General features: G+C 26.6%; 1 protein-coding gene across 6 annotated transcripts in view; it reads right to left on the reverse strand.

The window, feature by feature from the left end:
• LOC129613459 (collagen alpha-1(XVIII) chain) overlaps positions 1-18,372 on the reverse strand; it is a 197,403-nt gene that overhangs the window by 82,715 nt on the left and 96,316 nt on the right. For 4 of the 6 annotated variants that reach the window (XM_055527538.1, XM_055527537.1, XM_055527535.1 and 1 more), the window contains 3 exons: positions 17,703-17,780; positions 6,745-6,878; positions 4,306-4,398 (listed from right to left, as the gene is read on the reverse strand). In XM_055527538.1, coding sequence (XP_055383513.1) covers positions 4,306-4,398; positions 6,745-6,878; positions 17,703-17,780 — 305 coding nt within the window. The remainder of the gene's footprint in view (positions 1-4,305; positions 4,399-6,744; positions 6,879-17,702; positions 17,781-18,372) is intronic. The other 2 variants (XM_055527536.1, XM_055527539.1) reach the window with 2 other exon arrangements.

Raw genomic sequence — 18,372 nt, forward strand, 5'->3', positions numbered from 1 at the left:
ACGGCACCTCCTTTACTCTTAATCTAACAATTTTCTCATAACATTACAAGCAAGAAAAAGAAACTACTGGTATGCCATCATTTATTATTCGGCTATATTCCAAGAGTCATGCCACTTACTAATGTGATAATTAAGTAGCGTCTTATTTTGTTATTCACAAATAATGCCATTGCCTTTTTTTTTAAGAATTCGATAAAGAATTTCAGTATTTTTCGAATTCATCAAGCCACGACACCTTTGAAAATAATACAACACTTGCTATGTATTCTGTACAGAATTTAGAAGACATTGTAATCATTTGTAAGTCGATCATATGACATTGAAGTGAGACTTTTGTCATGTTTTAAGTGACTGTCAGAATAAACCACAATAACTCGATATTTGCATTTCTATTCTTCCTCATCTTTTAAATTTCGTGACTTTGGATGATCAAGTCAAAGAAAGTGCTTTCGGGTAGTTTTGAACAGATTATTTCAACTGTAGCTTTAATAAAATTCTTCTCGGAGTCTCATTCCTTAAAAAAGTGTCGGTGTTGTACAATCGTTTGTAATCGAATTGTACTCGTAATAGCAATTGGATCAAAAAGTGAAAACTACTCCTGTATTATTAAGAAGAAATTAATTCTAAATACTTAGCCAATATACCTCGTACTACAATAGTTTTTTTTCTGTTTGTTTATGTTACAAAATAAAAATAGTAAAAATATTTGCATAAATATTTACATAAAATTTGAACAATAATAAGAAACCAAGCAGCTATATGTCTCTTGCTATAGTTTACTAAAGTTTACTATATTGCTGAAGGAGAGTGTTTTATAACTTTATTCAAATGATATCCTTATAATATAAGGGACGTGTGGCATACAGTATATACGTAGATTATAATAACTTTGGTTTGAATATTATGTGCTTAGTCAAAGTACGATAAGGATACGTGATATTTTTTTGATTTAATATATTAAAAATATTATTGCTTGAAATTTCAATATTTCAATATTACATTTTTTTGCAGTGTTTAAGATTTTCATGTAAGAAATATGGAATTTTAATTGAAACCAGAAATATTTTCTTTAGCGAATTCGCTCAGTTATAAAATAAATTATATGTATTTGGTATAAGGTTTATTGCTCAAATATATTTGGCACAGTTTCAAATTTTGAAGGGTAAAATTGCAATAAAATGGAAAAATTTAACATTTAATAATTGGATTAAAGGATTTTAGTACAAGATATAAAAAAAAAAAAGAGGTTATTATTTGAATTGTATACGAAATACCATAATTAGAATAAAAAAACTTTAAATTTTGTAATAAAATTTTAAGGAATTTTAATAACTTATTCAATTTGTCGACTCAAATACCTGATTCGACTCAAATAAATTCATATGTTTATATATTTGCATTTTTGAACATTTATATTTAATATTTGTAACAAATGATGACTCTCTTATCTATCAGTAATGATTTTTGACTTGTCTCCGAATTCTACACTCTATATATTCTACCCCATTTTATAAGTAATGTGGTAGATAAGCCATTTTCTAGAATTCGCCCACATTATAGTGCCTATAACTATAAAGCAATTTTTAACTTTTGATTTATTTTTCAACCTTAATTCCCCAAATTTTCTTTCTTTAATGAAAAACAAATTGACATTTCTAATTAAATACACAAATTTCAATATTGTAAAAACGAATTTGAGACAAAAAGGTCAAATAAAATAGAATTACATAGCTTACCCAAAAACCAAAATAATATTATTATGAGAAGAGAATAAAAGTAAGGGAAAAAATATTTGTACAAAATTAAATTCCAAATTCTTTTTAATACACTTTGAGCCCAATTGATTTGGGAGTCTGAAATGTCAGACGAATACATATTTTAATTACTAAGAATGAAAATATAAATCACACAAAAACCTACAATATATTGAAAATATTTTTTTATTGATTCAAATGAAAAAGTAAAGATGTAGTAAAATAAAAATTAAAATTTATAATTTTATAATTTAAATAAGTTTCCTAACAAATTTCAAACTAAGAAATCCAATCATATTGAAAAATAGAAAATAAATTAAATTTGAAATGTAAAAGTCTTTTCTACTCCCACCTTATATGTTATAATATCAAATTGTAAAAGAAATACAGTATAACTTAAATAATTGTGACTGGTTCATTAAGAAATTTTTAGTTATTTTTAGTAAAGAGATTTGTAGTTTGCCGATCGCGAAACAATTTATTGTGTCACCCATTTAGATGGGCAATCGGAGTCTCCTCTTCCTTTTCTGCAATACCTGCAAGACCAGTCAATCCCCAAACCCTAGATGTTTCTTAAGTCCGCAATGTCCTGTAAGGAAACCCATGAGAATTTTCAAATGATTCCTCAGCAACCTTATGATCGTCTTAAAGAGCTCGCGGTCATAAAATGCACAAAAGCTCGTTGTGACAAAAAGCTTTGCTTGCCGAAGCTTGCAAAATTGCCAATTTATGTATTACAGTTTAAATAAAAATCATCCACCATTTTGTGTATAATAGTTTTTTATGGATTTCAATATACATATTTTACTATTCAATTCAAATTTCATAGTAAGTTTCTTGTATTGCTTCCCACAAGAAATGAGAATGTTGATTGTATGGTTACCACTGTACTATGTGCTTAATCTAAAATTCTAGGTCGTATAATTTACTATAAATCTACACAATAAGTTTAAATTATGTATGTACTCGCATGTACATTCAATCACACACCATATTAACATCGAATTATATAAGAGAATACTTTCCTGTATAATATTTTATACAAGCATGTATAGGTCTGTCTAGAATAATTCTAAAATTTCTTATTTATATTTTATAATTAAAAAAATTTTATTTTCAAATATTTTGAATATAAATTTTTAAAAACTGACAGATAATATGGTTATTTCCTTGTTGTGATTTCAATTGTATGTACAATTATGATATTTACACATAATACCATATAGATATACGCACATACATTGAGTAAGTACTTAGATACACAAGAATGCAATATAAAAATATTTCTGTACAGTTTACATATGATACTAGTGTTGCACAATTATTTTATAATGTTAAGGAAAAGGATTAAGTTTTTTATATTAATGTTTGTTTCTTTTCCGTATGGCTCAATAATTTTTAATGGGAATTTTAAAGTTTATAAAAAAAATTTCAAAATTAAAATATATAAGAAATATTATCAATTTGAAAATGTAAACAAGTAAACGTATATAATCATTTATATAGTAAGCAGATTTAATAATAACAATTTCATAACAAAAGAGAATGCGAGGGTGTTCCTGGTAATAAGTGCTTGACCGTTATATCCTCTTCCAAGCAGACACCTTCCCTTACTCATCCTTCGAGAGTGTCAATTGAGTACACACACTAATAGCCTTAAATCTGGAAGACCGAGTGTGGTCAGTTTCCGTCCCCGCGACCCCAGGAGAGATATAAATTTTTTGTAGTGAGATAAGCCCGGGCAATTTCCTCAATGCCCGACTCTGGGTCGTTCCTTACAATTAATCAAGGCGCGCCGGACCGTTGTCCTTAGTGCGTCAAAGTATGGCTCCGGCCAAATAAAAGAAATTGACACTCCCTTTCGGGTGAAACCTTCCACTCTCCCATTTCCGTTTTAGATGTAATGTCCCGGCATCCTCCTTACAGTTACATTTTTATACCTAGCTAGAACCTTAATGGCATCAAAGCATTGCCCTAGCAGTTTGGATCCCGGTACATTAAAAAAAAGGAATAGTCCTATGTCTGACATAATAAAGATCGCGATCCTCCTTAGGTTCCTTCTGACACACTCTAGGACACACAGTTCAATGGCACATGTTTCAGCCTAAAATACTAATGGATAGTGTCCGAGGGCTCTTGTGATATTTACGGCCTCTTCATGCACATCCGCGCTCACCTCTTTATTGATTTTTGATCCATCAGTGTAGAAGATAACAACCTAAGGAATCACCACAAAATCATTAATGTAATTGAATAAAATTTTTTCTTTGTTTTGCTCTCAAATATGTGAATATAATTACAAATTGTTTACGTTAAACGATTCACGATTTTGATCGATACTATTCTCATATAAAATTCAAAAAGAGAGTACGAGTGTGTATCTAAATTTACATATATGTAATTTAACTTTGTGGTAGATTCCATAATTAAAATTCAATTTTCAGTCAAAGTCTCTTTTTATACGTACAATAAATTAAATTTATATATTTTTTTTTCTCTAACAAATAATCTAACAAAACAATTTTAAAAAAAATTTTTTTTATTAACTTACCGCTATGTATTGCCATCCTTTGTTAACTCTCACTAAGAGTGCTTCCTCTTCAATTATATACGCTATCGTACCGACAGGACTTAATGCTGAATTCTGTAGTATTTACACATAAAGTTGTGGTTATTTTTGTTGTTTTAAGTTTATGTTATTATTAAATCAGTTGACGTTGATATGAAAACAAAAAATATATACATATATAAAACTTTAGAGATAGAAAATTTTGAATAAATTTTACTATATATTATTACAGCATAAGTAAGAAAGAGATGGATAAACATATTATATACACATAAACATTTTTTTTTTATTTTATAATAGAAGAAGTGAAACGCAAAAAAAAAATGGCCAGATTAATTTCGGTTTTATTCGGAATTTATTTTTACTTTTTCGAGTAGAAAAATTTCCTCTCAATTTCTCTTCTATTTTTCGTTTTTATCAATGTTATACGGAAGGAAATATTCCCATAAGTTTTTTTTTTGTCTGTGGGTGTTAAGGAATCTGTGGTTTTGCCATTTTTTTTTTTTCTAAATGGAGGTAGTGCGATATCAAAATAATTGGAATCGGGATTTTTTTCTGAATTTTTTATAAAATATCTATAAATATTATGAAATTTACGGTTAATAAGTAGTGGGTTTTTAATAAATGCGCCCCTGGCCATATTATGGTTTGCTCAAAACCTTGACAATCAAAATCCTTTTCCCGTTAAAAAGATTAATTCAAGTATTAATGCCAAAATTTTAAACTCGGATATGGTAATCAGATATAAAAGAAAATATTTGTATTTAAATAGAAACATAATGTCATGATTATTTTAGGGAATTTTCGAAAAGGTTTGCATTACAAGGGTTGTCATTCTTCGTTTGCTTTGGTATTGTGCGTTCATATACTGCACATCTGACAGACATAAACAAGAAAAATCTTAAATTTCATGGGAATTTATTAATTGTGGCAAAAGTTCGATGAAATGCTGTAAAAAATGATCAAATAAAATGGCATGGCATTGTAGTTGCATACTTTTAGGATATTTTTTTTGCAATAAAGTAAAATAACTGCACCATTGTGATTTTGCAATGCTTTTGATTATGAATTTTACAGGTCCGAAAAATTAACTAAAGTGTGCACTTAAAATGTGAAGTTGAGTCTTTGCTCAACAGCTCAAAGTTTTGTATATTAAAGTATAATACGAGTATACGTATAAAACTTCAAATTTTCATATTTATCTGATTAATTTCTTATAAAAATTAAATATTTAAATTTAATTTTACAAAATTAAATTATTTAATTAATACTTTAAATATTATGTAGAGGTAGAGATAGTTCTAAATATTTATGAAATTCGAATATTTAATAATAATTTTATTTAAATTCATTTTTCATATTATTTAACATAGTTAATTGAATTTAATATATTTGTTAAATTGAATATTAGAGACAATAATAAAACAATTGTAATGTAAATAATAGAATTAAATAATTAATTTAATTATTAAAAAAAGTTTATAGAATAAAAGGATTTAAATTAATAACAATACATGTGTATTGGAATATTGTTCAAGTTATTTACATAAATACATAGATTTTAAAAATTGTGTATTACAAATAATTTTAACTTTTTTCAAAATATTTGATTTTTATTTTATTATTTTGTTAAATATTTAGAGAAAAATTAAATAATTAAATTATTTACTTGATTTTATTTGATTTTTTAATATTTATGTGAGACAAATTAGGTTGTTCAAAATGATGATCTATGAACATTACAGGGTAACTTTTAGAATAGGTTAGAAAATTTAGCTCACTGTATTATTTAGATTTAAACCAAGCCAGTGCATGATATCTTCTTATAGATGTAAAATAAGGTCTCTAAAATAAGAGTATTGTATTAGAGTTCATACTTCGCAAGCTAATATTAAAATAATGAGGCTTGGAACAATATTCAAAAAAAACGCTTGAAATCAAATCAACAATCACTGTAAATCAAATTACCTCATTGTACTAACATATAGGGGAAGGACTACCTGGACATGCTACTATCTATGCTGGTGGGCATGCGACTTCGGGATATTTGACGGTATGTGGTTTCGGGATAGTTAGAAGGATTCATTAGAGATTCGGCCCTTGAGGAAGGGCTTTTTACAAAATACTAGGCTTTTAAGGGGGAACACATCAGATTTTTTAAGACCCAGTACATATTTCAACCCTAATCAACCAACAAACTACTCGATTGATACTCAAAATAATTTTTTTCAAGCTTTCGCTAGAGAATTGTAAGTGACCTGGGATTTAGAATTCCCCTGTCAATATTCATAATTATATAAGTTCTTGTCAACTCACTTCCATTTTCGCGAGGAATCGGGGTGTGGTCGAATAAAAACAATGTTTATCCATTCAATTTAACTTGATATTTCAGTTATTTCAAAAAAAACAAAAATTCATTACCTTTGTCATTGTTTCGGTATTTTGGAATGTTACCGCTCCTGGTACAATCCGCATACTTGAAGCTGCAATAAATGGCTCTTCTTGTTGATTTGATTTGTATGAAGCGCCTGGTGGTCCCGGTGGTCCTGGAGGTCCTTTTGTTTTTTTTTTTTTGAAAGTTATAAAATAAAATATTAAAATCAAAATATTTACATAAAAATTTTTTTATTTTTTTTTTTTTTTTTTATGATCGTAAAAACAATATTATGTAAATTTTATTCATTTATAAAAAAAAATTCCAAAAAAATAAACTAAAAGGTAGTAAAAAAAATTAAATTATTGTATTTAAAAAAAAAAAGAATTTAAAAGAATGCATGTCAAAAAAAAAATAAAAACAAGAGTAAACAAAATTTTTTTCTTCTTTACTGAAATTTTACTGTGCGATGGTGGAAAAGCGATAAAAAAAATAAATAAAAATTTGAGCAAAAAAAAAATTTTTTAAAGGAATTTGAAGAGTCGCGTTCGTAATAAGCAATTGAAAAATTGTAAATAAAAAAAAAATTGAAAATTTATGAATTTGTAAACATTTTGGAATTAATATGTGAAAAATAACGATAAAGTAATAAAATGAGTTTAAATGAGTTTACGTAGCTTAAACATTGCATTTACATAGCATAAAAAAAAAACACAAAAACAATTTTTGGTAACGTAGAATGAAAATTTTTTTGTGCATACAAAGAGGGCGGCATACCAATAGAATAAAATTTTTAAAATTCATTGCAAAAAATTTAAAAGTGTTTACAAAATACAAGAACGTGCAATTATAATAAAGTTGTAAATATAATTTGGAATGAAACTCAAATACAATTTGTAGTCAAATTACAAAACCAATAACAAAAATGTTGTATACATTAAAAAATAGTTTTTAAAATTTAATTCAATCATGTAATTTGAATATAAAGCTCAAAATTCTTCGATATTAATTTAATATGAAAATTTAATTAACATAATTGATATGAAAATTAAAGATTAACAGATGGCCGAACAAAATTATTGAATTATAAACTAAATAAAAAAAATTTAAACTGGTCAGGTGGTTGGTTCTATTCCTTTAGCATAGAACAGTATACATTGTAGAATTCAAGGAAATCGAATGGACTTTAGAAAATTTTCTTCCAGCAGTTGAACAGAAAATTCGTAGTAAATCACTTCAGTACTAGGCGGTCGTCCCACAAAATCTAAGAAAAGTTTACTTATACAGGCAATGTTTTACTGACAGTACCCAGTAAAGAAATTTGCAACCCGACAACCTATCCTGCTAGAATAACGGTTCTCTGTCCTTAGGTTCCATTCTGTTCCATACAAGCAGGCTAGCCTAGTTTCGCCCACAGCAGCCCGCAGAAAATCGACAGCTGCATGAAGTCAGTTCCGTTCCAAATCTCTACCGTGTCCGTCTATCGGCAACTTCGTTGCCTGCATGGTCACTTTGTCTAGGATGAATGAGCGTGACTCTAATTAAATAAATGGAGTGACAGCAATGACGTCCCGCTTTCCGAGAACACATAAATGGTATGATTTTAATATTCCATTCCTAAACTGGCTCTCAGACAGTTATCTGTTGCATGTATTTCGGTCTAAAATATTGTACAGTATGAATTAAGGCTGGTCCCGTCCACGTACAACACGCTTAAACAAACTTTTGTCCTAAAAATTCTTTAACCTCTTCAAATTAGCAAAATTTCAATGCGGTCCACTTTTTTTTAACAAAATTTAAGCCTTTAGAAATTTCTATAAAAGCAGTGTTGCCATCGAAAAATATATCTTATACCTAAAAGTATGCAACGAATTGCACTATGCAGTACTCAACTTTATTTGGTTCGAGAAATATTGATTGAATTAAAGAAAATTGCACTGATCTGCATTAAAATTTATAGGAATTCGATTTTTCTTTAAATTTCTCAATAAAAAATAATAAAGATAGCTATTTCAAATAATTTTGTTAAATTTAAATAATTTTATTGAAAATTGTTATTCACGTCCAACATATGCACATATACATACATATATAGAGCAACTGTTTTATAATGCTCTTCATAAATTTTACATGAACTTTCTGTTATACGAAGCAAACAACAATTTGCGACATAATATCACGTTAGTTTTTGTATAGAAATATTTTTATGAAACTCAATTTTATTCCAATTTTATTTCGTATCCTTAAAAAAATTTATGAAATTTTTGTTTCTCAAAACTATGTGAGAATAATACTCTAACTCCAGTAGAGACTGTAATAAAGTTAACATTATAATAAAATGCAAGTTGTTTATGCAATGCAAGTACTACTTGCATAAACTAAGCAAATGACAAACATTACGACGTTAGCGTGAATGTAAAGTAGAAAAATGAAAATTTTTTCAAAAATGTCGAAACAATTTTCGCTCTTTTTTTTTTTCACTCTCTTTATTTCGCATACGAGTACATTCCTCATTCGCTAAGTTTCTCAACAGTTTGCGTGTTTTTTTTTTCATTTTTCCGGTTGTATGTATGAAAAATTGTTTACTTTTACTATATTGTCTTTTAATTTTTTTTTGTGCCTTATTTTGACAGTTTATTTTGTTTGCTTTTAAAATTCATCCATCAAAGAATTCAAAATATTTACTTTTGAGAGAAAAGACGAAAGAAAAAATAAATTTGAACTTTATAATATTTTTGAAAGAGCATATACAAAACGTATAGTAAAAATATTTATAAAAATGTAAAGTTAACAAAGAAAAAAAAACAACAACAAAAAAATATTGCAGGAAGTGTAAAAATGTCTATAGTAAGTCATAAGTTAAGAGGTATACCAGGCAAGTGAGAAGAGAGAGAGAAATATTCAAATGAGCAAAAATTTTTTTAATATTTCGAATTTTTGTCTCTGAAGCTTTAATTTTGTCACATCTTTTTGAGTAGATTACTGAAATTTGTGCATTTATCACTCATTTTAAATAATTTATAGAACATAGGACGAGTGATTTAATTCATTAATAGAAAATAATATTACCTTAGTCAGTTTCTCAAATGATTAGGTGGAGATTATTATTATTGAGTAGAGAGAAATTTGTATTTGTGCATTTTCTATTCTAAAGGGAAAATTTTGATTAATCGAAATTTATGGCATAAGTTTTTATTTACAGATAGCCACGACTGACCAGAAATGACCAGTTTTCTTAATTCAATCGGAAAATTAACAGATGTTATTTACCGATAGATATGAACAATTTTCCCTCGAGTTCTTCCACTACTAATTCAATAAACAAAAATTGCATTGTATTCAATGAATTCGCTGATGTATGTGAGTATATGAATCCTGCATATACATAGAAAGTTAAACAAAATGTGATGTGTTAAATATTTGTAGTTTATCATTATTTTGTAAACTACCAAACAAAATATATGAAAGGAAGAATTTTACTTGTTTAAAGATTTTACAAAAATTTCAAAAAATTGCAAACTAATATTAATGCACAATAAATATATTAGGGGGTATTAAGCTATCTCATAAGTAAATTTGTATAAAAATATAAAAGCATTCATAATATTTTTCGATTAAGTAATAGAAAAAATTTAAATTTTTATTTTAAATCACGTCAGATATTTAAATTTTAATAAAGATTTTAAATATAAAATAAATATTTGGTCATAGAATATTTTTTAAGCTGCTTTAATGCACCCGTACTATTGTATACCAGGACTTTGGAGTAAATTTTATCCCTTATCTTTTATTTTTCCAAAGTTTTATTATTTCGATTAGACAAAAATGGGGTAGTGTGAGTTGTTATTTTCTAACACAGACAAGAGAAGAACACAAATTTCTTGAATAAACACAAAATGAATGAAGGTGAGAAAATAAATTTGGATTTTTAACAGGTAACAAATTTGATTTTTATTATATTAAAAAAAAAAAGAAAACAAAAAATACTGTTATACAGTCAAGAACGAGAAAAAAATATGAATAGCAAACGATATTTTCTCTTCCTCTTTCTTATTTCATTTTTCTCACCCATTCTGAAGATTACTTGATAAGTCAGATTAAATATTTTTTATAAAATTGAAAATTATGAGAAATTCAAAATTTTTTCTTGCTTTTCTTTCTCGTAAAAATAAATGTGGTTTGATTTTCTCCATTTATTGACTTTTATTTAAAAGATTTATAAAGATAAGCGTTTTATCATAATCTGGATATTTATTTAGTCATTATTGGTGTTACAGATAACAAAATCGGGAACGATGATGGGTTTTGTCAGACACGAACCTTTCTGTGGACTGCCGAGAGGTTGCATGAAATCGTGTTGGGACGGAACGGACAAAGCGATGATAGCAGAAATATTGAGGGTCAGATATGAGATAAGCAAAGCTCTTCAATCCTGTTTCCTCTCCCAGAAGGGAGAGAGGCCAAATTGTTGTTTGTAAGACTCCTCACCGGACACATTGTAGACAGGGATATTTATCACTTCTGTTTAATTTATCAGTCCGTTTACGGTACGTGTAGATTTTGACATGATGAAGCATTCATCAGGCGGCGATTAGTTCATTTGGGGGATAATTCACGTTGGGGTGGGATCCCAACATGGGTTTCATACATAATTGTGTATTTAGCGATTTTATTGGTTATTATTTTAATATTGTACAAATTGCACGTGGTGTTGTAGGATAAGTACATGTTGAGAGAATAAAATGTATATATATATATATTCAAGTTTTACTGAGTTGAGAAAATATTTGCTCAATTCAATTTTTAATATTAACTACTCTCATCAATTATATTTTTCCTAGTATAACAAAACTAAGAACATTAGATTTTTTCAAATTTTTTTTTAAATTTTAAATTTTAAAATTTTATAAATTCTGAAAACACAAATTATAATTTAAATACGAAATAATAAGGATAGAGAAAATGACCTTAAAATTATTTTTAAACATTTCGAAAAAATTTTACAATTCTTGTATAGTGCCTTTAAATATAAAATTTTTCCTTTTTAGGAATAAGTAAAATCAAAAAAATAAAAATAGATTAAAGAAATATTTCTCTTTTTTTTTTAAATAGAATCTCAAATTATATTCGAAATAAAAAATTCTTTGATAGCAAAAAAAAAAGAAGAAAATTCCATAGTATTTTACGGCAAAAAAAATTTTTTTTTGAAATTTACAATAGCCTTAACCTTCTACATCACACAATTATTATTATAGATTCTTGTGAATGATTTCGAATTCTCAAAAAAAATTCCAATATATCATAAAATAATTTCTTATACCTTATATACATAACGGGCAATGTATGTATGTATATAATTAAGTATATAAATAATTATATTCAATTTTTATGTAAATTTTTTATTTTGTTTTTCTGCATAATTTTTTTATTAATTCTTTCTTTTTTTTTAGTATTAGTAGTAAAAAATTTCTCTGTTTATTTTTAAATTTTTTTCTTTTGTTATACTTTTGCGTATAACAAAATATATGTATAATATAATAACTATATATTTAAGAATATATAGAGAAGAAAATTGAATTTATATTGAAATCGAATATTTTAAAAAGAAAAGTTTTTTCCAGAAAATTTATTAACAAATTTTCCAAAAAAAAAAAAATTTCCATTCTTATATAATATTATTCCAAGGATATACATAATAATTTTGTTTCATTTATATTTTCAAAGGTATTTTTAATATTTTTATCAATAAGCATAAATAAAATTATATTATGTATACTTAATATGTATGTGTGTATATACATAAATGGAGATTCAAAGAATCTCTGTAAATAAAACCCTATATATGAATTGTCTACAGGTTGGTCCGGTTCTGGAGTTTTTAGAAAAAACATCATATGGGTGAAATTTAAGACTCAAACCATCACTTATATTTTTCTTTAGTATAGTCGTACTTTTATTATCATAAATATCACTTTAATTGTAAAACAGCAAGCGTAGCATGAAAGCTATGTATAACATATATAAGTTGTAAAGGATGACGTGTGCCGTCGAAACTAACAAAAAAAAAAGAGCCGACATTTTTGAAAAATTTTCAGATTTTTCTGTTTGAACGGCTGTAACTCGAAAACAGTAAGTCTAGCACCAACCACTAGCACACTAAACAAATCATTGGTGTAGATAAAATAGCTTTGAAACTGCACTTGACAGAATTTTTTCAATCCGATATTTCTAAACATCCAAAACTATTGTTAGGCGTCCAGGGTCCCCCCCCCCCTCCACACCATACAGGAATCATCCAGCGTGCTCATTTACAACCAAATTGAACCACCTTGCATAAAATAAACTATAAATATATGCAAGAATTTGTTAAAAAGTATACAAAATTTTAAAATATTCATAATTTATACTTTGGTTAAAAAATTTTTTCCAAAGGTTAGGGTTGAATATTTTATAGAGAGAAAAAAAAAAGAAAGATTTAAATAATCAAAATTTTGTTTTTGTTTTTCTTTTTTCCCCTCTCGCTCTCTCTTTTACTGTAAATTGAAATGAAAATGAGTAAAATAAAAGTAGAAAGAGCAGGAGTATTTATGTGGTAATGGTAGGTAGGGGTATAAGTTTATATTATGGTGATAGGTAAGTTACGTTCGAGAGTAAAATAAAGACAGGATGCTTGTTAACAGAAGAAAACAAAAAGAAAGAGAAAAATATGAGATAGATTGAATTTTAAATGAAAGATTTAAGATAAAATATTTTTCTCACTCTTATTTTGTTTTTTTTTCATTTTTAATACATTCATTGCGGTTTATTTGATTTCTTTCGTTTATTTATTATAAAATTTAAATAATTTTCTGGTTTATACTATATATATTTTTGGTTTAACTACACTATTCATATACGCAGCGCAGGATCTACAATTTATGCAAAGTAAACATTTGTAATGGGCGCCCGAAAACTGGGGCGGCATTGAAAACTTAAAAAAGAAAACTAAATTTTAAAAAATAAAAATTTTTTCCAGTTTTTGTATTACATGTTCTCAAAAAAATTTTTTCTTCCCATTGACACCAAAACTAGCATGATAACATGGCTTATACACAAACATTGGAAAACTAAAAGCTGAAAGTTTAATTTCACGCTTCAATTCTATGATTAATTCAGCATGATAGAGTTACAAGAATGTGATTTATTATGTTTAATTCACAATGTTAATTGCAATTTCTTCATTGCTTTAAAAGAAGGTACGCACTCTTCGGAATTCGCGTGGGGCACCGAACAAGTCAGAATCGGGCCTGCGTTTACCTATTTATATACGAAAACATTCGAATATCTAAAATTTGGTATAAAATTTGTTTTCTTAATATACATATAAATTAGAATATTGTTATACATACATATATATTTACATTGTACGCGAATATGAATATTTTCTTATAATTTATCATAAATAATTTTTGATTATATTTTATATATACTTACGTATATATGTATATATACGTAAATTCCATTTTAAGAATATTCAAATTTACATTTATACGAGTATTTACTATTTCTGGTTTTTTTTTATAAGTTAAATTTAAGTGGCAATTTTGAGGTTTCAATTATATAAAATAAGAAAAAATATAAGAGCAACAAAATTAATTTATAAGTATACGCACCACTTTTCAAAGGAAATAAGAGAAGAGAAAAAAAAATTTGCTGAAATCAAGATGATAAATGTTGCCAGTTAACAAATTTTTAACAGTATAACACCGTCGCACACCATCTACATCAAAATTTTTCCGCGATAAATTATGAGAATAATTTTACATACTTATGACGGTAAATTTATTTCAGTTCAACAAAAACAATTTTGATAATTTTAGTATTTTCTTCTTAAAAATATAAAAAATTTTGTGTAGGAATAAGGAATTTTTTTTTTTTGTTAAATTATTCATTTTAATATAAAAATAGCTCTAACATAACTTAATTGTGGGATGTTTTCTAAAATCTAAAAATATTGTTCATAATGGAAGTTGAATATTATAAGAATACTCGTAAATTGTGAAATGAAATGTAGATTTGAAGTATAGAAGTAGTTCCAATTGTGAAACGGGTTATCTGAGCAGAAGAGTACACATGTTTCTCTCTATACTATTGAACGTTAACATTATGCGACTACTTAAGTGATATTTGATGAACTAGTATATCTAACTTTTGACATATAGAGGAGACCTTCGATAATACTTCACATAATACAAAGCTGACCGAATTAAAATAAATTGGTGATGGTGAAAGCAAAAGCTTTCTCTGCAAGGATATAAGAACGCTCATTGTCCGTGGTGAGGTAGATCGACACCATGACAGTAATGTCGCTTCTAACTTATGATACCAGTTATGATACTTGTGTGTGATACTAGGGATTCGCTCGAAGTTACAGTTACAGAAAAGGGTTTTTGACTTGGATTTGGTATGCATTTGCATCAGCCGAGTTATGGAAAAATGATCAACTGCAAGGGTAGTTGTTATTCCAGGATTGACGCAATTGAACTTTGGCGTGGTTGAAGTTTGTTGTGAGGATGATTTATTGTGAAGAGATAAGCTTCGCGAAAAACTTAACGTAATGCTTGGCTGAGGAGCTCAAGACCCCATGTTCAATACGCGGGAAAGTCGAATGTTTGTGAGATTATCGGAGACAATAAATAGTAATCGTGACGGACAAATACTACAAGTTGCTCGAATTAATCATGGTGGATTAGTTCGAATTAATCAAGGTAGAGGGCCTCGAGTGTTGTAAAGGAGGGTCGAAAGGTTTCTTGTTTTTTTAATTTCCATTTTCCAGTTCCTTTCAATATAATTTTATTGTGTTGTTTTACTTTAATAACTGGGTTATATTAAATTACAATAGACCTACAATTAAATTTGAATTGACATTGGAATTTACCTTTATGAAACAATAACATTAATGTAACAATTTTTATACGAGTAAAACAATGTGATGAAAAAAAAAACAAAATTTCATTAAAAATTTTTGCGATAATATCAAAAATATTAACTTGATAAAAAATTACAACAAACCAAATAAATTAAAAATTATTTATATTTTGCAAAAAATGCTGTTTTGCAACGTTCACTTTCATGTCATGCAATATTGTAAATAAGGAACACACAGTTATATAACACTTAACAATTCGAAAGGTAAAGGAAAACAGTACATTCGAATTTTATATATTTTTAACTGAATTATTTTTTAAAATGCAATATATTTGGGACTTATAGCAGTCCTCTGAATTTTCAAATTAAATTTCGCATTGGATATGTCATAAATAAAGGAACAAAATTGTTTCGAATGGGCCTTTGAATGAAGTATATATATACCAGTTATTGTTAAAGTTTAAGTTAGTGTTAAAGTTTAAGATTTGTAATCATTATCAAGGTTAGGTTAGTTGACGTTGACGTGGCTCCCAATAGTACACATGAGTCAATTAGGACGGCGAACAATCAATTATCAAATGATGCATAATTCAATTAAGTCTGAGAGCTACAATATTAAAGGCCAAAGAAATAATTCAGTTTTTTCAAGAATATATAAAAAAATTCAAATTTATTGTACTCCAGGATGAACCCTACATTTTTGTAGGGGCTTGTACGTCATATTAAGTAGGTGGTTTGCATTTTCTATTTTATACCAATCTAACCTAAATTTTTTAAGTTTTCAATTTCATAAATAACTGAATTTAATGCTCATATAAACTTTAATTTATTTTGATTGTTTACTGTTATATTTCATGAACTTCGTTTTATACGTTTGTATATATTAAAGTATACATAAAAAATTAAAAAAAAAAAAGAAAATAAGAAAAAACTGAATAAATTTTTAACATAAAGAACGAGATAAAAATCATAAAATCTAATTAAGTAAATTTGTTTAACATAAATAAATAAATAAGAACTATATATGATAAAGTATACAAAACTGTTATACAAAAACGTTTATACGAGTATACATAACTTTGTATTATATGTATAACTGTTATGTATAACAGTATGAAAAATGCTACAATATTAACTAGCATGTATCAAATTAACAAATTATACATATATCACACAATATACATACATATATCATTATAAAATGAAGAAGCGAATCAACTATAATTACACATACACACAATAATATTATTTATGTATAATATATATAATAATTAAAGTATAAGGTGCAGAATAATAACAAAAATAGTTGAAAAAAAAGCAATAAGGAAAAACAAGTAGCAGTAATCTTCCTTTTTTAGTTTTCTCGAAAAAAACAAAAAACATTTGCTATAAACACGTAAATTAAATAATTTATAGTTATTTTCACTATTACAATCATTAATATTAAATGTATATATGTGAGTATAACAATGTGCCCATTAAAGTTTTAAAGAAAAAAAAAGATAGAAGAAAAATACCAAGCGAATAACAACAAAAATAAAAGAAAGCTTATAGTGTTCCCTCTTATGTAGAGCAAAGAATAAGTATAATGTAAAAGAAAACAAAATCACACTATTAAATAAAACACACAAAGCCAATATACACATCTGTGGTAATAAGGGAACAGTGCCTAAGTCACAATTATCTGTTTTGAGTAAATCAAATCTAAATTTTTTAATTTGTTTTTGGAAAAATAAGACAGGGGCCCCAGAACTAAACTCCAGTTGATACTTAATAATTCTTTTGACCTTAATCGAAATTTCGAAATCGTAGCATGAAATTTTTTTTCAGAAAATAATTTCTCACTTCAATATGACAATCGATATATTATCATTATTTTGCCCTCAGAGAATTCAAATGTGGCAAAATCTGAATTTTCGTTTAAAATGACTTAAACAATTTTGTCTTATCACCACAGTAATGTTATATTGTAAAGTATGTATAAATTAATTATTTTTTGTTTAAACACTAACTGTATATAAGAATAAACTTTAACTGTTTTATTTATTGATATATAGATGTATAATATATATATATATATAAATATATGAAAATTTACCAGAAGAATTTTCCGGCAAGTCCTTTAGATTTTGTAGTTCTCTAATTGCTTTTAATTCATCTAGAGGAGAACGGCCACCTTTAATTACCGTTTATTTTTTTTTTTGGTTATATATATAAAATTATGTATAAAATATGTATGTCTGTATGTATATATGTAGTAATATAGATTAAAGAGAGAAATATACGTGTATGTTGTACGTATATAGGATTATTATGGTAATTATAAACAAATTATGATGTTCATGTATATTTTGTTGTTGTTATTTATTTTTGTGTTAAGCAAAATTATGATTAATTTTTTTTTTTCATTTATATTTGCTCTATTTTTTTTTATTGTAAATTTAATATGTTTAGTATATAGATACTGCGTTATATAAGGGTAACTGAAATTTTATGATTCGCAATAATAATATTAAAATAGTTCAGAGAATATTAAAAAATTCCATGTATAATATGCAAGAATGTATATATGTATGTAACTAGTATATATGTATATAAAATTAGAATATAGAATTGTATAAATGAGGTGGATTTTATAAATGAGAAGTGTTAAACAAGGGTAATTTAAACGTATGTATATATGTATGTAGAAAGTACGAGTATAATTAAATTATTTTTTTAAATGAGTTGGTTTTGGATTTGATATAATTTTGTTTTCTGCTCTTGTT

The sequence above is a fragment of the Condylostylus longicornis genome, unplaced genomic scaffold (genome assembly GCF_029603195.1).
Source record: "Condylostylus longicornis isolate FDR11 unplaced genomic scaffold, ASM2960319v2 ptg000084l, whole genome shotgun sequence".
In the NCBI taxonomy this organism is placed as follows: Eukaryota; Metazoa; Arthropoda; class Insecta; order Diptera; family Dolichopodidae; genus Condylostylus; species Condylostylus longicornis.